Source organism: Hemitrygon akajei, unplaced genomic scaffold, assembly GCF_048418815.1.
Source record: "Hemitrygon akajei unplaced genomic scaffold, sHemAka1.3 Scf000131, whole genome shotgun sequence".
Taxonomy (NCBI): domain Eukaryota; kingdom Metazoa; phylum Chordata; class Chondrichthyes; order Myliobatiformes; family Dasyatidae; genus Hemitrygon; species Hemitrygon akajei.
This window is the reverse complement of record NW_027332017.1, coordinates 1,478,012-1,501,692: the sequence shown is the minus strand read 5'-3', so window position 1 is coordinate 1,501,692 and position 23,681 is coordinate 1,478,012. Positions and strand designations below refer to the sequence as shown.

Sequence of the window (23,681 nt, the reverse complement as noted above, 5' to 3'; positions counted from 1 at the left end):
TCGAATTAATACTATCAAGATGATAGTATTACCCAAATTTTTATATTTATTCCAAGCATTACCAATTTTTATTTTTAAATCTTTTTGTGATATTACTGACTCCAAAATATCCTCATATGTGTGGCAGAATAAAAACCCTAGATTAAGTAAAAAATATTTACAGAAGCCTAAGAAGGAAGGTGGTTTGGCCTTGCCAAACCTGAGATTTTACTATTGGGCAGTTAATATTCAATATTTAATATTTTGGACACAAGAATCGGTCATAGTACCTTGCCCACAATGGGTAAATTTGGAGTGTAAATCTGTACAAGACTTCTTATTGTTTTCTATTTTAAGATCTTCACTTCCGTTTGCTTTATCGAAACCGAATAACCAAATAACTAATCCTATAGTTAAACATACATTAAGAATATGGTTTCAATTTCGTAAATTCTTTGGCTTGAATAATCAAGCCCTATTATATCTAACTTCTTTTTCCAGCCCTCTTTTATGGACCAAGCCTTTGTGTTATGGAAAACAAAAGGTATAACATGTTTTTGTGATCTATTTTTAGATAACAGTTTTATGCCCTTTGAACAGCTATCCAGCCGAAAACTCACTTTTTTTTAGATACTTGCAAGTTAGAAATTTCTTGAATGTTAGTATTTTCTGAAATTATGTCCAATGGACATTACAGAAAAAATTCTAGCTCTGAATCCTTGCCAGAAGGGTTAAGTAGCCATAATTTATCATATGATCATGAAAATACAGCCAGGAATATCAGAAATAATAAAGAAGGAATGGGAAAAAGAACTTCACTGTCTTATACCCACAGAGCAGTGGGAGAAAATTTTACAATTAGTCAATTCTTCTTCTATTTGTGCTAAACATGCTTAATACAATTTAAGGTTGTTCATAGGACTCACATGTCCAAGGATAAACTCGCTCGATTTTATTCTTATGTTAATCCAACCAGTGACAGATGTCATTCTGAAGTCGCTTCATTGACCCACATGTTCCGGTCTTGCCCCTGTTTGCAAAATTATTGGAAAGATATTTTTGGTATTATTTCAACAGTTCTGAATATCAAATTGCAACCACATCCTATTACTGCAATTTTCGGTTTGCCAATGGTGGATAATAGTCGTTTATCCCCCCTCAGCCCGGCAGATGATTGCATTTGTTACGTTAATGGCTAGAAGATCTATCCTATTGAACTGGAAAGAAATTAATCCTCCAACTATATTTCAGTGGTTTTCTCAAAATATTTCTTGTTCGAGTTTAGAAAAAATTACAAGTGTTGTCTTTGACCCTTCAGTTAAATATGAAGAAACTTGGAGACCATTTATTCAACATTTTCATATAAGCTAAACTGACTTTTCCTAAACCTTACTTTTATTGTCCTTAATTATTTGGATGGAGGTGCGGAGTTATTGACGCTACTGTGTATAATTGATATAATGCAATGGTCCATGTCGGTTAGGATTTTTTTCATTTTTTGGGGGGGAGGATTTCTTATTTTCTCCATTTTTTGTAACCACTATGAGTTTGGGAGGTTAATATCATCTATTTGTATTTATACCTTCACCTATTAATTATGTACTCTCAAGCTCTTTGTATTCATGTTTCATTTTTGTGTTTGTTTAAAATCAATAAAAAGATTTAAAAAGGACTACTCTGAGGAAAGGGTGGAATAGGCGCAACGGGCCGAGTGGCCAGGCATGCTCCTGTTACTTATTTTCTAAAGCACGAGTTTACCTTTGCGCCTTGTTCTCCCTTGGTTTTCAGCCGTTCGGATTGCACAGGGGAGCGGTGAGAGCTCCGGAGATCCATCGGCAGCCGCTGCGGGGCAGCTCCCGTATCCCAGAAGGAAGGGACGGGTCTGGGAGACAACTCCAGACAACAGGCCCCGATCCTCGGCGGGGAAAGGCCGGGCGCCCTCCGTGTCGCTGAAACATCTCACGGAATCTCCGCCGGTCTCTTCAGCTCTGACTTCGAAAGGATTCACGACCCGCCGGTGGTGCAGCCGAAACCCGAGGCGCAGCTCCGGTCTCCGACCTCACTGGGTCCCGGTTGCAAACTGCGGCTGGGCCGGGCGCTCAGCGTCCCGCCCACTGACTCCCCTCAGCCAATGAGAGCATCCTTCTCCCAACGGTGATCGCTGATTGGCTGTGAGTGTGTCTGAGGACGGGCTGCTGCTGGGAGCTGGAGATGTCAGTCACAGTTTGTTCTCAGAATTAAAGCAAGTTTCCCGAAACTCAAATTTCAAAATAAATTTTATTTTCAGAGTCCAGATAAGTCACCACATACAACCCCGAGAAGCATTTTCCTGCGGACATACTTAGAAAAAATATAGAATAGTAACCACAACAGAAGCAGGCAGTGAAAGATCAGCCAGAGTGCTGATCTGTGCAAATGCAAATACAAAAATAATGATAAAGAACAAGAACATAAAATAACCGCAGCGGCTGCTGATGGATCTCCGGAGCTCTCACCGCTCCCCTGTGCAATCTGACAGGCTGAAGGCCAAGGAAGAACAAGGCGCAAAGGTAACCTCGTGATTTAGAAAATAAGAAACAGGAACAGACGTTGCCATTCGGTCCGTTGCGCTGTTCTGTCCCTCACTCAGAACATGGCTGATCTTTGCCCTCAGCACCACTTTCCTGCAACGTTCCCAACATCGCCGAGCCCCTAAATATGTCGGTTGAATTTAGAAAACCTGTGGAGAAAACTCCAAATATCCACTGCACTGTGGGTGGGGAAATTTCTCCTCATCTCAGTCCTGCTGAGGTGACCTCGGATTTTGAGTCTGTGATCCCTGGTTCCACTGCCCAGCCAGGAGAAACATCATTCCTGCCCCTACCCTGTAAATACCCTGTGAGACTGTGTCTGTCTCAATCAGGAAGCTTCTCCATGTGAACCTTGTGTTCATGAAATTGGTGACAGTTCTTTCAGACCAGCTGCTTTGTCCACAAGAACACCAGACAGTGGTCAGCACGGAATGTCCTGCAGTGACTGCAGGAGAAGGACTGGATGGACACAGTGGAGTGGTTCCCTGTGCAGACAGTCCAGACCATCTGGCAGAATGCCTCATCACCAGATCTCACCAACAGGCAGCAAGACCTCGCCTGTCTGGCGGCGAAAGGGTCCCTCCCAGTCTGATCCTTGCTGCATGCCCGGAGATCACTCCCACAGCGCGCTGCCCCGAGATTACTGCAGTGGAGACGAGAGGGGCCCTCCCAGTCTGATCCTTGCTGCATGCCCGGAGATCACTCCCACAGCGCGCTGCCCCGAGATTACTGCAGTGGAGACGAGACGGTCACTCACCTCTTTGCGGACTGTGGGCTGGCGAAGATCTGTGGAGAAAGATGCAAGGGCCTGTGCCACAGCAGCCGCGTGACAGAAGGCTCACTGATCCTCGGGCTGTTCCCAGGACGCGCAGGAAAACGGACAGCGAATGCTGCTGGAAGATCATCAACTCGGGGAAAGACGCTCGAAACTTGTTGGCCTGCCATCACATCGAGATGTCCGGAGAGCAGGGGTTCCTAACCTGGGGACCACGGTTACTGGTATTGGTCCTTGGCATAAAAATGTTTGGGAATCCGTCTCGTACAGGAATGCTGCCGACTGACACATTCCAGACTACAGGGACACCATTGGAACTACTGGGATCCTTTACACTGGACAGGGAGTGGCCGGGTTGGCTGAGGAAGCCTCACAGTTATTGTAGTAGTGAACCACTCCCGGGGGACACATGGCTTCTCCTTTCAGCGCAGGTCTTCAATCGTCTTCCAGGGGAAGGTCATTCCGACCGCAGGGATGAGGCCTTTGGAGATTCAGCTGACGTTTTTGTCGCACCGGGTTTTTAAGAGATGGGGTTGCTGGCCATACGGCCAACCCTCCTCCGCTCGAAGCCAGGCTTAGACAGACCATGGCCGCGTTTTCTTATCTGTTGTCTGTTTAATGTGTTGTTGATCCCACACTAAACATAGAAATGGTCAGAATTTCCACTGAACACATCCAGCAAAACCATGTTGATTCCCTGAGCAAACACGAGGAAATCTGCTGATGCTGGAAATTCAAACAACACACACAAAATGCTGGTGGAACACAGCAGGCCAGGCAGCATCTATAGGGAGAAGCGCTGTCGATGTTTCGGGCCGAGACCCTTCGTCAGGACTAACTGAAAGGAGAGATAGTAAGAGATTTGAAAGTAGGAGGGGAAGGGGAAAATGTGAAATGATAGGAGAAGACCGAAGCTGGAAAGGTGATTGGCAAGAGGGATACAGAGCTGGAGAAGGGAAAGGATCATGGGACAGGTGGCCCAGGGAGAAAGAAAAGGGGAGGGGATCACCAGAGGGAGATGGAGAACAGGCAGTGATGGGGAGAGAGAGAGAGAGAGATAAAAAAACAAACAACTAAATATGTCAGGGATGGGGTAAGAAGGGGAGGAGGGGCATTAACGGAAGTGAGAGAAGTCAATGTTCATGCCATCAGGTTGGAGGCTACCCAGGTGTTGTTGCTCCAACCTGAATGTGGCTTCATCTTGACAGTAGAGGAGTCCATGGATAGACATATCAGAATGGGAATGGGACGTGGAATTAAAATGTGTGGCCACTGGGAGATCCTGCTTTCTCTGGTGTTCAGCGAAAAGGTCTCCCAGTCTGCGTCGGGTCTCACCAATATATAAAAGGCCACACCAGAAGCACCGGACGCAGTATACCACACCAGCTGTCCTGATGAAGGGGCTCGGCCCGAACCGTCGACAGTGCTTCTCCCTACAGATGCTGCCTGGCCTGCTGTGTTCCACCAGCATTGTGTGTGTGTTGTTTGATTCCCTGAGTCTGCAGCGCGCGTAGTGGACAATCGCGGTACTGCAGGGGTTCAGCAGCTCCCGGAAAGTGAAAGCATTCTGAATCAGGGAGTGCTGGGAGTTAACATGGCTTCGAAAGGACAGGTCGAGAGTTTGAGCGAGGAGACAATTTGTCCCATCTGCCTGGATTTCTTCACCGATCCGGTATCACTGGAGTGCGGACACAACTTCTGTCGCTCTTGTATCACACAGTATTGGGAAAGGGAGGAGAGAATCTCCTGCCCGGAATGTAGAGAGGAGTTTGCTGACCGCACCCTCAGGGTGAATCGGGCCTTAGCAAATCTGGCTGAACAATTTCGAAATCTAAACCTGAATCCGAAAGGGAAGGAAAGTAAACGTCACTGCGAGGAACATGAGGAAGAACTGAAGCTGTTTTGTGAAACGGACAAGACGCTGATCTGTCTGGTCTGTGCTGCTGCGCAGGAACACAGAGAGCACCGCTTCTTGCTGATTAAAGACGCTGTTAAAAACTATAAGGTAAAAACTAACGTTAATTTAACACTTAACACATTTCCTTTCTCCTACATACCATCACACGAGCCTCCATAACTAACACTTAATTCTTTGCAACTTCCGCCATCTCCAACGGGATTCTAGCATCTCTCCGTCCCACAGCCCACCTCCGCACCCCGAACTCTCCGCTCTCTATTCGGATCGCACTCTACGTACTGTATCGCCCTGATCCACTCGCTCCTCCCCACTGATCTCCCTCCTGGCATTGACACCTGCAAGCGGGACAAGTGCTACACCTCACTCCTAACCTCCTCCCTCGTCACCATTCAGGGCCGCAAACAGCCCAGTTCCTCCCGTTTCTTCCATGGTCGATTGTCCCCTCGTATCCTTCTTTTCCAGCTCTTTACCTCTTCCACCTGTCCCCTCTCAGCTTCTCACTTCATCACCTGATGCACCATCAATAACTCTCGGAGACAGGAAGCGAACGATAGGCTTCTATTAGCAGCAAAGACAACGACACAGCATCCTGGAGACTGAGGGAGGAGCAGTGCCTCCAATCACCTTTATACAGGGGTCTGTGGGAGGAGCCACAGGAGCAGTCAGCAGAGGGGCGTGTCCAGACAGGTATACATAGTTTACCACATCACGTTGTCTCACCTGTCACCTGTCAACTGGTTCTCATCCCCACCTTTTTATTCTGGCTTCTGTCCCATTCCTTCCCAGTCCCAATGAAGGGTCTCATCCCGAAACACCGACTGTTTATTTCCCCCGAATAAATGCTGCCTGACTCACTGAGTTCCTCTGGCATTTTGTGTGATAATCGGGTTTGATCACCTGTTTCTTTTGATGCATCTTTGTTTCTATTTCCTTCACTCTCTGACTTCCAGGATCAGCTAAAATCTTCCTTAGACTCTCTCACAAAAAAGAAATCAGACTTCCAGGAAAAGGAGCAGCAACAGAAAGAGAAGATTTCTGGAGTTCGGGTGAGGCTTCCTGAGCGGAATTTCTGATATTACTGTCGAGTTTTGCTCCATTCAATGCAGAATAGCAGAGTGTCACAGCTCCAGTGACCTGGGTTCGATCCTGACCTCTGCTGCTGTCTGTGTGGAGTTTGCATGCTCTCCCTGTGACCACGAGAGACTCCGATACATCCCAAGGACATGCTGGATGAATGGCTAATTATAATTAACCCTGTGAAGGTGGGGAGTGTGTGCGTGAATCACATGGGAGTTTATGGGTCAATAAGTGAGAATAGGTTTCAGGAAAACATGAGGGAATGGAGTTTACGGGAATGCTCTCAGAAGTAGCATGGACTCTAATTGACCGAACTTAACGACAAAAGGAAACAGAGCACAGCAATGCAGTATATTAATCTTCACCTTTCCTTCGGCAGGAACAGTCACACAGCCTTCAGTCCCACGTCACATCCCAGTTTGCTGAACTGCGCCAGATTATCACTGAGAAAGAGCAGCGTTTACTCAGGGATCTCAGGGAAGAAGAGAAGAGGATTCTCAACTCAATGGAGAAAAATCTTGTAGCTCTTCAAGAGAATATAAGGATTATTCAGGAGGAAATCGCAAAGTTAAAGGAACAGATGGATCAAAAAGACAGTGTGATATTTCTCAAGGTGAGGGATTCTATTTCAATTTGTTTCTGTCAAAGGGCACTAAATGAACAGTGGTATATTTGAAATAAACACAGCACAGCGGCCAATTCTAACAAATCAATTTGTTATACTTGCATGATGCGCCCTCCAATCACTCCAATAATGACATCTCAAAATGTCCAAGATACGCTTTCAGTCCTTCATTAACAAAATACAATCTTGAAGCGATGAAACTTCAGGGTAATTCATTGTAAAGTAAGCTGCAACACAGCGGTCAAGAACAGAATGACATCCGCCCGTCCCCAGCTCAAAACTGCCCAGAACAAAGTACGGATACGTAACTTATTCCCTTCGCTTTTACCACGTCCCCACTCACATGACTGGTTATTGTAATAAACACGTAACACAGAATACAATGCAGACAGAAAACAGACGTGTTGCTCCTACACACAGCATTTACAAATGGCAGTAAACTGTTTCTCACCCGACAATTGATACAACTATTCAGGGTTGTTGTTGTCCCATAATAATAAGATTATTAAGGGATTGGACACGCTGGAGGCAGGAAGCATGTTCCCGATGATGAGTGAGTCCAGAACTAGAGGCCACAGTTTAAGAATAAGGGGTAGGCCATTTAGAACAGAGATGCGGAAAAACTTTTTCACCCAGAGAGTGGTGGATATGTGGAATGCTCTGCCCCAGAAGGCAGTGGAGGCCAAGTCTCTGGATGCTTTCAAGAGAGAGTTAGATAGAACTCTTATAGATAGCAGGGTCAAGGGATGTGGGGAGAGGGCAGGAACGGGGTACCGATTGTGTACGATCAGCCATGATCACAGTGAATGGCGGTGCTGGCTAGAAGGGCCGAATGGCCTACACCTGCATCTATTGTCTATTGTCCCAAAACTGAACTTCCACAACTTCTGTACATCCCAGGAGAGAATGCAAATTTCTATGAAATTATTTACTCTGATCATAACACAGAGCTGCTGACTGTGTCCTTAATTCTGCATTAAATATCCTCTAAAACTCTCATTAACACCCATTTCCAGTCACAGGCTGTGAGTGTGTCTGGTGCAGTGGGTGTGAGGGTCTCTCTGTCAATCAGTGAGAACAAAGAATTTGACCCACACATCAGACTTATCTTCTATATCTGGTTTCCATCAGATTAGGGAAACTATTATTGTCTCTTTACTTTTACAGATAACATTCAAATGAACGTTCAATCGTTCAAAACATAACCAGGCCATTCGGCCGATTTTCTCCTCTCAAGTTCCCGGCTTCACAATCCTCCTGCCACCTACTCACCGCACCCAGCAACAGTGCCCCGAACTCCCTGGTCTCTCACGTGCTTATCCAGCCTCCCCATTACAGTCAGTCTCTGCCATTCTATTTCAACCACTACTGTGGCACTGAGTTCCACATCCTCCTCACTAAATTTCTTGTGGAATTTGTAAAAATCCATCTGGAATTACATCTCCCCACAAGTCTCCCCATAAATAGAGGTACTTCCTCCACCCGCATACAATCACATACATCACTGATCTTAAATTCCTCCATCCTATCACACTGACGTCATATCCAGATAATAATGCACAGACTGTCCTGTCTTCCCTGTAAGTTTCATCCTCTCAGTAATGGTCTGACATTCAGAAACTTTCCTTGTAATTTACCCCGTGGTTCTGTATTGTCCGTGTGTGAGAGTGATTGCAGGAGTGGGAATTTTCAACACCTTGTAATGATTTGGATGAAATTCAGGATGTGGACAGTAAGTCCAAGTCTAATCAGATTTGTGTTTTATTTATTTCAGGAGGAAGCTCGTCGGAACAGAAGGTAGGACATGCTCTTCACTGAAACCCTGAATGGATTTGTAAAATAGTTCAGAATAGCAATTTATAACCAGCAGTTTAATATTTACAGGATTAATGACGATGTCCAGGAATTGTCAGTGACAGATGAGACCCTATCGGTTGAAAAATTCGATCACCCCTATTTGTTGAAAACAGTGCTGAGAGAAACGCTTGATGCTATTAATCGAGGTAAAACTTATAAAGATTCATTCTTCCTTGTTTATGAAGCTCAATTTAGTTCCAATTTGAGGCAAAGATTGTCTGTAATACTGGGCTGAAGGGGAACTGGTTTATTTCACATCAACCCCACCGACTGGGAGGCATCACTGTCACATGGTCAGCTGGAGATGTCAGACCCCTGAACACACCAGCACAGGGTCACAATACAACCAATACACGGGACTGTCAAATGAAGCACTGTGTCGCAATCGCAGGCTAACACACCAGGACATGAGTTTGGATCTACCAGAGGAACTGGGAATTTAATACTGACGATAATATTGTAGGGAATAAAAGCAGGTATCAGTGTGGTGACCGGGATTGTCAGGAAAATACACAAGTCCTTCATGTGCCCTGTGAGTGCAGACTCTGACTGACACAGGGCTTCACCCTTCCGGATCAGCATCTCTCACTGTTGTTAGAGGCAGAAGAGGGGAGTGGTTGTGATAGGGGACTGAATCACCAGGGAAACAGACAGGAGAATCTATTGATGTGAACGGGGCACCCGAATGGTATGTTGCCTCCCAGGTGCCAGGGTCAGGGATGCCTCGAATCGTGTCCGCAGCATTTTAGAGAGGGAGGGAAAAGAGCCAGATATCTTGGTAAATTTGTGACAATGACATTGGAAGTAAAAACAAAGAGGTCCTGAAAATAGGATTTGGAGAGCTTGGTAGGAAGCTCAGAAGCAGCACCCCAGGGTTGTAATTTCTGGATTGCTGCCTGTGTCATGTGCTGGTGAGGGTAGAAACAGGATAATTTGACAGATAAACATGGCTGAGAAGATGGTGCTGGGGACAGGATTTCAGGTTCTTGGATCATTGGGATCTGTTCTGGTGGAGGAATGACCTGCTCAAAAGGGATGGGTCGCACCTCGACCCGAGGGAGAACAATATTCTCACAGAGAGGTTTGATGGAGCTGTTGGGGAGGGTCTGAACTAATTTGGTGGGGTGGGGGGTTGGAAGTGGAGTGAAGGGATAGGACTGATGGTTAAAATGCAAATATAGCGTGCAGTCAGACTGCCAGATAGGGCGGACAGATGCGAGGGCAAAATTGCAGCCAGCAGGGTGAGTATCAGTGCATTAGGGATGCAGAATTAAAAAGGGTAGCAGATACAGTACACAAAGTGTTATATCTCAATGCATGGATTATGAGAAATAAGGTGGATGATCTTGTTGCTCGATTACAGATTGTCAGGTATGATGTTGTGGCCATCACGGAAATGTGGCTGAAGGATGTTTGTAGTTGGGAGCTGAATGTCCAAGGTTACACAATGTATCGAGCAAGGAAGGAAGGCTGATGGGGTGGTGTGGCTCTGCTGGTAAATCAGCAGCAAGATGTGATATAGGATTGGAAGATGTTGAATCTTGTGGGTTGAGGTAAGGAACTGCAAAAGTAAAAATAATTCTGACAGCAGTCATATACAGGCCTCCCAACAGTCAGTCGGTTGGGGCCCACAGATTACAACTGGAAATAGAAAAGGTTGATGAAAAGGATAATGTTATGACAATCATGGGAGATTTCAACATGCAGGTCAATTGGGAAAATCAGGTTGGTAAAGGATCTCAAGAGAGTGAGTTTGTTAAATGCAATGTGATGGCTCTCTGGAGCAGTTTGTCGTTGAGCCTACTCAGGGAACAGCTCCACTGGATTGGGTGTTATGTATTGAACCAGAGGTGAGTAGTTAAAAGAACCCTTAGGAGGCAGTGCTCACAACATGACTGAGTTCAACTTGAAATCTGATAAGGAGAAAGTAAAGTCTGACATTGTAGTATTTCAGATAAGTGAAAGAAATTACAGTGGTCTGAGAGAGGAGGTGACCAAAGCAAATTGGAAGGAGATGCTGGCAGGGATGAGAGCAGAGCAGAAATGGTGTCAGTTTGTTGGAAAATGAGGAAGGTGAAGGATAGATGTATTCCAAAAATAAATAAATACTCAAATGGCAAAATAGTAAAACCGTGGCTGACAAGGGAAGACAAGTTAATGTAAAGGCAAAAGAGAGGGGATACAACTAAACAAAAATTAGTAGGAAGACAGAGGATTGGGAAGCTTTTAAATATCTAAAGGGAGGAATTAAAAGAATGATTGGGAGGGGAAAAATGAACAAGAAATTGATTTGAATTGAATTGACTTTATTACTTACATCCTTCATATACATGAGGATTAAAAATCTTTACATTACGTCTCCATCTAAATGTGCAATGCGCAATTTATAGTAAATCATGATGAATAATATGTACAACAGGCTGGTTCATATAACATAGAAATACAGTTATGTCCACACGAGTTAATCAGTCTGATGGCCTGGTAGAAGAAGCTGTCCCGGAGCCTGTTGCTCCTGGCTTTTATGCTGCGGTACCGTATCCCGGATGGTAGCAACTGGTACAGTTTGTGGTCGGGGTGACTCTGGTCTCCAATGATCCTTCAGGCCCTTTTTACACACCTGTCTTTGTAAAACAAGTTAGCAAACAATATCAAATTGTTTTTCAAGTATTGTAAAAAGATAAAACAGAGATGAGAGTGGATATAGGACCGCTAGAAAATGAGGCCGGATATATAATAACGCGGGATAGAGAGATGGCAGATAAACCAAATATTTTGCACCAGTCTTCACAGTGGAAGACACTAGCACTGTACCCGGTGTTGAAGAGTGCGAGGGAAGAGAAGTGAGTGTAGTTACTGTTACAAGAGAGAAGGTGCTCAAAAAGCTGAAAGACCTAAAGGTACATAAGTCACCCGGACCACATGAACTGCACCCTAGTGTTCTGAAAGAGGTTGTGGTAGACATTGTGGAGGCATTTCAAATGATCTTTCAAAAATCATTGGACCCTGGCATGGTGCCAGAGGACTGGAAAATGGTAAATGTCACTTTGCCCTTTAAGTAAGGAGGAAGACAGCAGAAAGGAAATTATACACCAGTGAGCCTCACCTCTGTGGTTGGGAACAAATTGGGGACAATTGTTAAGTATGAGGTTATGGAATACTTGGTGACACTGGACAAGATAGGACAAGTCAGCCTGGATTTATTAAGGGAATATCCTGCCTGACAAACCTGTTGGGATTCTTTGAGGAGATTGCAAGCAGGATAGATAAAGGGGATGCAGTGGATGTTGTATATTTGGAATCTCGGAAGGCCTTTGACAAGGAGCCACACATGAAGGTGATAACCAGGTTAAGAGGCCATGTTATTACAGAAAAATTACAGGCATGGCTAGAACATTGTCTGATTGGTAGGAAACAGCGAATGAGAGTGAAGGGATCCTTTTCTGGTTGGCTGCCAGTGACTCGTGTTCCACAGGGGTCAGTGTTAGGACACCTTCATTTTATGCTGTATATCAAGATCTAGCTGATGGAATAGTCCATGAGATATAGGAGCAGAAATAGGTCATTCGGCCCTTCGAGTCTGCTCCACCATTCAGTCATGGGCTGATCCAATTCTTCTGGTCATCCCCACTCCCCTGCTTTCACACAGTACCCTTTGATGCCCTGGCTAATCAAGAACCTATCTATCTCGGCCTTAAATATGACTTAGCCTTAACAGCCACTTGTGGCAACAAATTCCACAGATTTTCCACACACTGACTAAAGTAATTTCTCCGCATCTCAGTTCTAAAAGGACGTCCTTCAATCCTGAAGTTATACCCTCTTGTCCTAGAATAGATGGTTTTGTTTCCAAGTTTGCATATGATACGAAGATTGGTGGAGGGGCCGGTAGTGTTGATGAAACAGTTAGGCTGCACAAGGACTTGAATGAGGAGAATGGGAAAGAAAGTGGCAAATGATATAATGTGCAGATTTTTTTTTCAAATGGGGAGAAAACTCAAAAAACTAAGATAAAAATGGACTGAGCAGTCATTCTGCAGAACACACTAAAGGTTAACTTGCAGGTAGAGTCAGTGGTGAGGAAGGCAAATCCAATGTTAGCATTCAATTTAAGGGGTTTGGATAACATTCAATTCAAGAGCAGGGATGTGATGCTGAGGATTTATAAGGCACTGGTGAAGCCTCACCTTGAGTATTGTGAACAGTTTTGGGCTCCTCATCTAAGAAAAGGTGTGCTGGCATTGGAGAAGGTTCATTTCATGAGGATGATTTCAGGAATGCAAGGGTGCTCATACGAGGAACGTTTGATATCTCTGTGTCTGTACTCGCTGGAATTTAGAAAGATGAGGGGGGGATCTCATTGAAACCTTTCGAATGTTGAAAGTCCTAGACAGAGTAGATGTGGAAAGGATGTTTCCCATGGTGGTGGAGTTTAGCACAAGAGGGCACAGCCTCAAGATAGAGCGGGGTCTATTTAAAACAGATGCGAAGAAATATGAGCCAACGGCTGGTGAATTTGTGGAACGTTGTGTGTATTTAAGGCAGAGCTTGATAGGTTCTAGATTGGACACAGCATCAAAGGTTACGGGGAGAAGGCCCGGTAGTGGGGCTGAGGAGGGAAAAAAGGATCAGCCATGATTGAATGATGGAGCAGACTCGATAGGTAAATGGCCTAATTCTGCTCCTATGTCTTATGGTGATCAGACCACTACATTGAAGCATTGTGAAAATGAGCTCGGAGACACCAACAAGCATTGACATGGGTCAAGATTTCATCTCGGGAGAAGCACGCACAGCATAACCGGCCTGGCAAAGCTCCCTCAGACACATACACAGGAAGGACTGGCAGATTGTAGTCAGAGTCTCAGCAATCTACGTTGTTTTTCCCTCAGTAACCTGGAATCCAGTCTCTTCAGAGACAGTCATTTATTCAAATAAACAACTCAAACACGTGTGACACATTGTCAACACACACCAGGCTTGTGATGACACACTGTACATACAAATTCTTCAATGTGCACACTCTCCTTCAATGTGTATACACACCACACAGATATTTACCACAATCAACACACACACACACACACACACACACACACACACACACACACACACACACACACACACACACACACACACACACACACACACACACACACACACACACACACACACACACACACACACACACACGATATACTATCAGAGTGTGACACACGGCCACAGAAATAGGCACAAATTCCCATTTAGGATTGAAATCTGCCGTCCTTACCCAGTCTGTCTGTTCTGTGGCACTGAGCTGCCCTCTGACATGACGTCACATCAACACTTCACAGACAGACTCCGGGGTGAGATTCCTCAGGAGGATGATCTGGGAGGGTTTGACGGGCGTTGAACGCACGGCCCACTTCATCAATCTGCAAGACTAAGATGTCTTCTTGAGCATGTCCATTTGTATGTGTTTGCCCCCCCCCCATCCCTCTAACCATTTTCCATCTGTGTACCTGCCCAAATTTATTTTAAAATATTTTATTTTTACCTGTTTCTACAGCGTCTGAGGGCAAATTCCATTTACCAACCTCCCTCTCTATGAGAATGTAACCCGATAGACCACTCAGAAAAATTTCCTGTCTCACTTTCAATCTGAGGCCTCTGGTTCTGTACTCCCATTTCTTGGAAAAAGAAACATTATTTAAGCTCCTTATGAATTATGTACTTTGATAAGGGGTCATACCTGAACATCCTACACTACAGCTGAATAGCCCAAGCTTATCCACTCTCTGCTTTTAACTCAAGCCCCCAGTCCTGGTAACATCCTCCTGAAGCCTCCTGTCCAGTGTAATGACACCCTCCCCATATTCGGGAACCGGAAATGCAGACAATGCTCCAAGTGTGGCCTATCATCGACATCAAAGGCCTTGCTGAATTTCATGTGGACAGTGTGGAATAGGCTGATGAATACAGGACTGAAGGTGTTTTTTTTTAGATTGGGACAAGAAGGGCGGCGTGGGAGCTAAATTCTGAAGGAAGACAGTTTTTAAAAAAAACTTTGCTTACAAGAACGGCGAGACTGCGCAGGACAGCGCGGAGAGTTTAAAAAGATGACCACCCTATACAGCGGGCAGCGGAGTGGGTGGCAGCAGAGTGTAGGGCTTTGGCTCAACGTGCTTAGGTGGTAACGGGAAGAGGCGAGAGCGAGGCACCGACTCTTTTTCTCCCCTTGGCAAATCGGCCCGGACGGACGGGGGAACAGCAGGGCACATTAGCTAACGGTTTAAAAAGTTTGTGTGCTTGGCGAAGTAAGTGGGTGAGTACACCTATCTTTCTTTGTTTCATTCCTGTAGAATTAGGTAGCATGTCTGCAGGGTTAGTGCTTTGTTCAGGGTGCCAGATGTGGGAATCCTGGGAGACCTCCGGCCTCCCTGATAGCCACATCTGCACCAGGTGAACCGAGATTCAGCTCCTCGGAGACCGTGTTAGGGATCTGGAGCTGCAGCTTGATGGCCTACTGCTTATTAGAGAAAATGAAAAGGTGATAGACAGGAGCTACAGGGAGGTAGTCATCCCTAGGCTACAGGGGTCAGAAAACTGGGTGACTGTCAGGAGAGGGAAGGGAAATGCCCGGATAGTGGAGAGCACCCCTGTGACTGCCCCCCTCAGCAACAAGTATATCGTTTTGGATGCTGTTGAGGGGGATGACCTGACAGGGGACGGCCACGGTGACCGGGTCTCTGGCATTGAGCCAGGCGCTGTTGTGCAGGAGGGAAGGAGGGAGAAGAGGAATGCGGTAGTCATAGGGGATTCCACAGTCAGGTGAACAAACAGGAGATTCTGTGAGCCTGGTAGAGATACCCGCATGGTGTGCTGCCTCCCAGGTGCCAGGGTACGGGATGTCTCGAATCGGGTCTGGAATATTCTGAAGGGAGAGGGCGAGCAGCCAGCTGTCTTGGTACATGTTGGTACCAATGACATAGAGAGGAAAAGGGAGGAGGTCCTGAAGAGAGATTTCTGGGAGTTAGGAATGAAGCTGAGAAGCAGGACCTCGAGGGTAGTAATCTCAGGATTGCTACCTGTGCCACGTGCTAGCGAGGGCAAGAATAGTAGGATCAGGCAGATGGATGCGTGGCTGAGAGACTGGTGCGGGGGCAGGGCTTCAGATTCTTAGATCATTGGGATCTCTTTAGGGGGAAGTATTGCCTGTTCGAAAAGGACGGGTTACACCTGAACCATAGCGGGAATGTTTAATAGAGCTGTTAGGGAGGGTTTAAACTAATTTGGCAGGGGGATGGGAAACCGGACTGATAGAGTGGAGGAGGGGGAAAACAGAAATAAATCTAAGATAGTGAGCAGTGAAGATGTCAGGAAGGACAGGCAGGTGATGGGGCAAATTTGCAGCCACTGGGATGAGTTGCAGTGCAATCAAAACAAAAAGTACCAAATACTGGACTTAAGGTGTTAAACTTAAATACACACAGCATAAGGAATAAGATGGATGATCTTGTCGTACAGCTACAGATTGGCAGGTATAATTTTGTGGCCATCACTGAGACGTGGCTAAAGGATGCATGTCTCTGAGAGCTGAACGTCCAAGGATACATGGTGTATCGGAAGGATAGGCAGGTAGGCAGAGGGGGTGGCATGGCTTTATTGGTAAGAAATTATATTAAATCATTAGAAAGAGGTGACATAGCATCAGAAGGTGTAGAATCTTTCTCGGTTGAGCTAAGAAATAGCAGGGGTAAAAGGACCCTGATGGCTGTTATCTACAGGCCTCCTAACAGCTGCAGTGAGGTGGACTACAAATTACAACAGGAAATAGAAAAGGCTTTCCAGAAGGGCAGTGTTATGATAATTGTGGGGGATTTTAACATGCGAGTGGATTGGGAAAATCAGGTCGACACTGGATCTCAAGACAGAGAATTTGTAGAACGTCTACGAGATGGCTTTTCAGAACAGCTTGTTGTTGAGCCCACTAGGGGATCAGAGGTACTGGATTGGATATTGTGTAATGACCCAGAGGTGATTAGAGAGATTGAGGTGAAGGAACCGTTAGGAGGCAGTGATCGTAACATGATTGAGTTCACTGTGAAATTTGAGAAAGAGAAGCCGAAATCCGATGTGACGGTATTGCAGTGGAGTAAAGGAAATTACAGTGGCACGAGAGAGGAACTGGCCAAATTTGACTGGAAAGGGACTCTAGCGGGAAGACGGCAGAGCAGCAGTGGCTGGAGTTTATGCGAGAAGTGAGGAAGGTACAAGTCAGATATATTCCAAAAAAGAAGAAATTTTCGAATGGAAAAAGGTTGCAACCGTGGCTGACAAGAGAAGTCAAAGCCAAAGTAAAAGCAAAGGAGAGGACATTCAAGGATCAAAAATTAGTGGGAAGACAGAGGATTGGGAAGTTTTTAAAACCTTACAAAAGGAAACTAAGAGGGCCATTAAGAGGGAAAAGATGAACTATAAAAAGAAGCTGGCAAATAATATCAAAGAAGATACTAAAAGCTTTTTCAAGTATATAAAGAGTAAAAAAACAGGTGAGAGTGGATATTGGACCAATAGAAAATGATGCTGGAGAAATTGTAATGGGAGATAAGGAGATGGCAGAGGAACTGAACGAGTATTTGCATCAGTCCTCACTGAGGAAGATATCAGCAGTATACCGGACACTCAAGGGTGTCAGGGAAGAGAAGTGTGTGCAGTCACAATTACGACAGAGAAAGTACTCAGGAAGCTGAATAGTCTAAGGGTAGATAAATCTCCAGGACCAGATGTAATGCACCCTTGTGTTTTGAAGGAAGTAGCTGTGGAGATCGCGGAGGCATTAGCAATGATCATTCAAAAGTCAATAGATTCTGGCATGGTTCCGGAGGAGTGGAAGATTGCAAATGCCACTCTGGTATTTAAGAAAGGGGCAATGAAGCAAAACGTGAATTATAGACCTGTTAGCTTGACATCGGTGGTTGGGAAGTTTCTGGAGTCAATTGTCAAGGATGAGGTTACCGAGTACCTGGAGGCATATGACAAGATAGGCCAAACTCAGCATGGTTTCCTTAAAGGAAAATCCTGCCTGACAAACCCATTGATATTTTTTGAGGTAATTACAAGTAGGCTAGACAAGGGAGATGCTGTGGATGTTGTGTATTTGGATTTTCAGAAGGCCTTTGACAAAGTGCCACACATGAGGCTGCTAAACAAGATAAGAGCCCATGGAATTACGGGAAAGTTATATATGTGGATAGAGCGTTGGTTGATTGGCAGGAAACAGAGAGTGGGAATAAAGGATCCCATTCTGGTTGTCTGCCAGTTACCAGTGGTGTTCCACAGTGGTCCGTGTTGGGGCTGCTTATTTTTACGTTGTATATCAACAATTTGGATTATGGAATAGATGGCTTTGTGGCTAAGTTTGCCGATGATACAAAGATAGTTGGAGGGGCCGGTAGTGCTGAGGAAACAGAGAGTCTGCAGAGAGTCTTGGATAGATTAGAAGAATGGTCAAAGAAGTGGCAAATGAAATACAATGTTGAAAAGTATATAGTCATGCACTTTGGCAGAAGAAATAAATGGGCAGACTATTATTTAAATGGAGAGAGAATTCAACGTTCTGAAATGCAATGGGACTTGGGAGTGCTCGTGCAGGATACCCTTAAGGTTAACCTCCAGGTTGAGTCGGTGGTGAAGAAGGCGAATGCAATGTTGGCATTCATTTCTAGAGGAATAGAGTATAGGAGCAGGGATGTGGTGTTGAGGCTCGATAAGGCAATGGTAAGACTTCACTTGGAATACTGTGTGCAGTTTTCGGCTCCTTATTTAAAAAAGGAGGTTCGGACATTGGAGACGGTTCAGAGAAGATTCACTAGAATGATTCCGGGATTGCGAGGGTTAACATATGAGGAACATTTGACTGCTCTTGGATTGTACTCCTTGGAGGTTAGAAGAATGAGGGGGAAGTTCACAGAAACATTTTGAATGTTAAAAGGCATGGACAGAGTGGATGTGGCAAAGTTGTTGCCCATGGTGGGGGAGTCTAGTACGAGAGAGCAGGACTTAAGGATTAAAGGGTGCCCATTCAGAACGGAGATGCGAAGAAATTTTTTTAGCCAGAGGGTGGTGAATCTGTGAATTTCTTGCGGCAGTGGAAGCCAAGTCATTGGGTGTATTTAAGACAGAGATTGATAGGTATGTGAGTAGCCAGGGCATCAAAGGTCATGGTGAGAAGGTGGGGGAGTGGGAATAAATGGGAGAATGGATCAGCTCATGGTAAAATGGCGGAGCAGATTCGAAGGGCCGAATGGCTGGCTTCTGCTGCTTTGTCTTATGGTCTTATTTGAATCCACCAGTATATGGAATAAGGATCTTGTAGCACAGGTAGAGTTTGGCAGGTACAAACTTAGGGAGGTATGACTTTGGTTGAAGGAATAAAGGCATAGACAATTCTGTAAACAGGGCGAAAATTCAAAAATCAGAGGTGCAAAGGGACATGGGTGTCCTTGTGCAGGATTTCCCGAAGGTTAACTTGCAGTTTGTGTCAGTGGTAAGATTGGCAAACTCAATGTTTGCTTTCACTTCGAGAGGATTAGAGTACAAGAGCAAGGATGTAATTCCGAGGTTTTATAAGGCATTGGTCAGACCACACTTGGAGTATTGTGAGCAGTTTTGGGTCCCTTCTATTGGAAAACATGTGCTGGCATTGGAGGGGGTCCAGAAGATTCACAAGAATGATTCCGGGAATGAAAGAGTTAACATATCAGTAGTGTTTGATGGTTCTGGGCCTGTACTCATGGGAGTTTAGAAGAATAGCTGATTTATTATTCCACTCAACCCTATTCTCCTGCCTCCTCCCCGTAACTTTTGAGACTCTGACTGATCAAGAAGTTTGCTTATTAACTTCTGCTTTAAAAATTAAACAGGAGAAAATCTGCAGATGCTGGTAATCCAAGCTACACAGGTCCTGATGAAGGGTCTCGCCAGATCTCTCTGACACCTGTCTGGAGAGAGTTGATGTTGGGAGGATGTGGGTGGGTCGAGAATTCCTTTATCCACAGGATAGTGAATCTGCCACAGGCAGCTGTGGAGGCCAAATAATTGAGTATATTTAAAGCAGAGTAACACACACAAATTGTTGGGGGAACAGCAGGCCGGGAAGTTTCTATGGAAAAGAGTAAACAGTCGACAGTTCAGACTGAAACACTTCATCAAGACCTGTGTTGCTTAAGGGTTCCTGCAAATTCATCCCCTGTCCTAATGAGGGGCTGCTGCGGATGGGGTTGTGGGAAAGGGGACAAAGTCATCCTCATCTGCCATCTTTGCCCCCTCTAGCTTCTCATTACGTCTACACACACAGTTCACCCAGGGGCTTTCCACCCCTCCCCCTCCTGGTTCAATCTGCCATTCATCTCTCCCCTACTGGTTCCCATTATCACCTCCTTTACTGTCTCAAACCATCACACTGCCCCACTTCACACTCACAAATGAATGTGAACATTCTATGAAGGGCCTGTTCCTGTGCTGTACTGCTCTATGTTCTCTGTTCCCAGTTTCGAAGAATGAGAGGACATCTCATGGAAATACAAAATTCTTTCAGGGGTCGACAGGCAGGAGTGTGGGAGGATGTTTCCCCTGTCCAGCGGAAAACCCTTGGGGAGGCAGTTGTCCACCCGCTTTTGTCAGGTCAAATCAAAGGCCACAGAGGCCTTTCCCCCGATTCCTGGGGGCCGCGCTACCCGTGTCTCCCCCCCCCCCATCCCCAGGGCCGCGCTGCTCGAGTCTCCCCCCGATTCCCGGGGTCGCGCATCCCGAGTCTCCCACCGATCCCCGGGGCCGCGCTGCCCGAGTCGCCCCCCGATCCCCGGGGCCGCGCTGCCCGAGTCTCACCCCGATCCCCGGGGCCGTGCTGCTCGAGTCTCCCCCTGATCCCCGGGGGCGCGCTGCTCGAGTCTCCCCCTGATCCCCGGGGCCGCGCTGCCCGAGTCTCCCCCCGATCCCCGGGGACTCTCTAATTCTCTGCTTCTCCCCCCAGTCTCTGTCACCCTGGATGTGGAAACGGCGAGTCCGCGGCTCGAGGTGTCTGAGGATCGGAAGAGTGTGAGACGGTCCGGGACCCGGAGGGATCTCCCTGACACCGGGAAGAGATTCACAAACCGGGCTTGTGTGCTGGGATCGGAGGGATTTACATCGGGGAGTCATTACTGGGAGGTGGAGGTGACGGGGATTCGGCTCTGGTGGCTGGGAGTCGCCGCAGAGTCTGTGGAGAGGAAGGGACGGTTCAGACTGAGTCCGGAGACTGGATTCTGGATCATCGGGCGGTATTATGACGTGTTACATCGGGATTGTGACGTGGACCGTGGTCTCCCTTCCCCCGAGTCCCGTCTCCCTGCCGGTCCCATCCCCGGGAGGGTGGGAGTTTATCTCAGTTACGAGTCCGGGACAGTTTCATTTTACAACGCGAAGACCAAGTCCCATCTCCACACCTTCACTGGGAATAAATTCACGGGGAAACGTTATCCTTTCTTCCGGACTGGGAATCGAAACCAGTGGCTGAGAATCTGCTCCGGTTCCGCTCCGGGTCTGTAAACGGGTCGGATCCCGGGACCGGCGTCAGGAGTAAAGTCCCTGTAAATATAAATGTGCGGAGAGTGCAGCTAAATACGTGGCTAAGGAGATGGTGCAGGAGGGAGGGCTTCATGTTTCTGGACAATTGGGCTTTGTTCCCGGGAAGGTGGGGCCTGTTCCGACGGGACGGTTTGCCCCTGAACTGGAGGGAACTAACATTCTTGCGGGTAGATTTGCTAGTGCTGCTCCAGGGAACTTAACCTAGATTTGCAGAGGGAGGGGAACCAGAGTGTTAGAGCAGACAGTGAGGTGGAGGAGGACTGCGTGTGTAGACAGAAATAAAAGGTTTATACATGAGGTTGTAAATTAATTTTCAGAACTTTTGAAATTGTAGAAAACAAAGATTTCCAAAAGAAAATAATGAAGAACATGACCAGAACATATGTGAAAAAGTGGCTACTTCAGTTTTACACCTATCGCAATAATTGTTTATGTTAGGAAATATTTTGGATAGTCTCTCCTTTGTTAAATAGTAACAGTGAACAATTTTAAATTGAATTAAACACTCATTGGCACATATCAAAGAAGAACTGACAATCTTCATTAATAAAGATCATATTAAGTTCTCTCTCCCAAACTTGTTTAATCTTTAGTGATTAAGGGGATCTGTTTTTTTGCAGATTTATTTATTTTTATTTTGTGATGGTCGATTGATGACTTTGTAGAGTTAATTAGCAAATATTCTCTCATACACACTTACTGCAATATCTTCAGGTTAGACATTTTTACAAAAATGTTTAGCTAACTTTCCATATATGCAAGAATCTGATTTGTTGGATACTATTTTGAATATGAATCCTTTAGTAAGAGGTTCCATTGGTAGAATTTATAATTTATTTTTAATACATTAATACAAAAAGATAACCTCTCACCTAAGGTTTATACATGATAGAAATATTCGTTGTTTCAGACGTGATAGAGGGGGAGGGATTAAAGGGGGAGGAGTGACATTACTAGTCAGGGAAAATATCACAGCTGTGCATAGACAGGACAGCCCGGAGGGCTTGTCTACAGAGGTCATATGAGTGGAGCTGAGGAACGGGAAAGGCGTGACCACACTAATAGGGGTGTATTATAGACCGCCCAATAGTCAGAGAGAATTGGAGGAGCAAATCTGTATAAAGATAGTAGACCGATGTTATAAACAGGAAGTAGGGGATTTTAACTTGACTGGGACACCCAAACTGTAATAGGGCTCGATGGCTTGGAGTTTGTCAAATGGTTTCAGGAAAGTTTTCTAAATCAATATATAGAGGTACCTACGAGAGAGGATGCAATACTTGATCTCCTATTAGGGAACCAGACAGTCAGGTGACAGAAGTATGTGTAGGCGAACATTTTGGGTCCAGTGACCATAATGTCATCAGTTTCAAGTTAATTATGGATAAGGATAGGCCTGGTCCTCGAGTTGAGGTTCTAAATAGCAGAAGGGCTAATTTTGTGGAAATGACAAAAGATCTAGGAAGAGTGGATTGGGATAATTTGTTTTTTTTTCCAGACAAGGATGTGTTCAGTAAGTGGAAGGCCTCCAAATGTGAAATTTTGAGGGTGCAGAGTTTGCATTTTCCTGCCAGGATTAAAGACAAAGTTAACAGGCATAGGGAACCTTGGTTTTCAACGGATATTGGCGATCTGGTTAAGAAAAAGAGAGAAGTGTATAGCAGGTAGAGGCAACAAAGAGCAAATGAGTTACTTGAAGTGTATAGAAAATGTAAGAAAATTCTAAAGAAGGAAATCATGAAGAAAAAAAAAGACATGAGGTGGCTTTGGCAGATAATGTGAAGGAAAACCTGAAGGGTTTCTACAAGAATATTAAGAGTGAAAGGATAGTAAGGGACAAAATTGGTCCCCTAGAAGATCAGAGTGGTCGTCTATGTGTGGAGCCTCACGAGATGGGGGAGATCTTAAACAGTTTTTTTGCATCAGTATTTACTCAGGAAACTGGCATAGTGTATATGGAAGGAAGGGAAACAAGCAGTAGTGTCAGGGAACATTTGTAGATAAAGAGGAGGAGGTGCTTGTTGCCTTACAGCGCATAAAGGTAGATAAATTCCCCGGGCCTGACTTGATATTTCCTCGGAACGTGAGAGAGACTAGTGTAGAAATTGCAGGGGCCCTGACAGAAATATTTAAAATGTCCTCAGCCACGGGTGCAGTGCCGGAGGATTGGAGGGTAGCTCATGTTATTCCGTTGTTTAAAAAAGGCTCCAGTAGTAAACCAGGTAACTACAGGCCAGTGAGCCTGACATCAGTAGTATGTAAATTATTGTAAGA

At 45.5% G+C, this 23,681-nt stretch overlaps 1 protein-coding gene across 1 annotated transcript; it reads left to right on the top strand.

Moving 5' to 3' along the window:
* The first annotated feature begins 4,918 nt into the window (after nucleotides 1-4,918).
* On the top strand, nucleotides 4,919-21,977 carry LOC140723739 (zinc-binding protein A33-like). Its single transcript, XM_073038285.1, has 6 exons — nucleotides 4,919-5,329; nucleotides 6,193-6,288; nucleotides 6,699-6,932; nucleotides 8,719-8,741; nucleotides 8,829-8,947; nucleotides 20,815-21,977. Exons 1-6 carry the CDS (start codon nucleotides 4,919-4,921, stop codon nucleotides 21,366-21,368), a joined length of 1,437 nt encoding a protein of 478 aa, XP_072894386.1. The 3' UTR covers nucleotides 21,369-21,977.
* The last annotated feature ends 1,704 nt before the right edge of the window (nucleotides 21,978-23,681 follow it).

Bases quoted from the DNA above. Each gene is read 5' to 3' on its own strand.
- LOC140723739 (XM_073038285.1), top strand. From the start codon at position 4,919: ATGGCTTCGAAAGGACAGGTCGAGAGTTTGAGCGAGGAGACAATTTGT. The intron at 5,330-6,192 runs GTAAAAACTAAC...TCTGACTTCCAG, and splicing joins ACGCTGTTAAAAACTATAAG to GATCAGCTAAAATCTTCCTT. The intron at 6,933-8,718 runs GTGAGGGATTCT...TATTTATTTCAG, and splicing joins ACAGTGTGATATTTCTCAAG to GAGGAAGCTCGTCGGAACAG.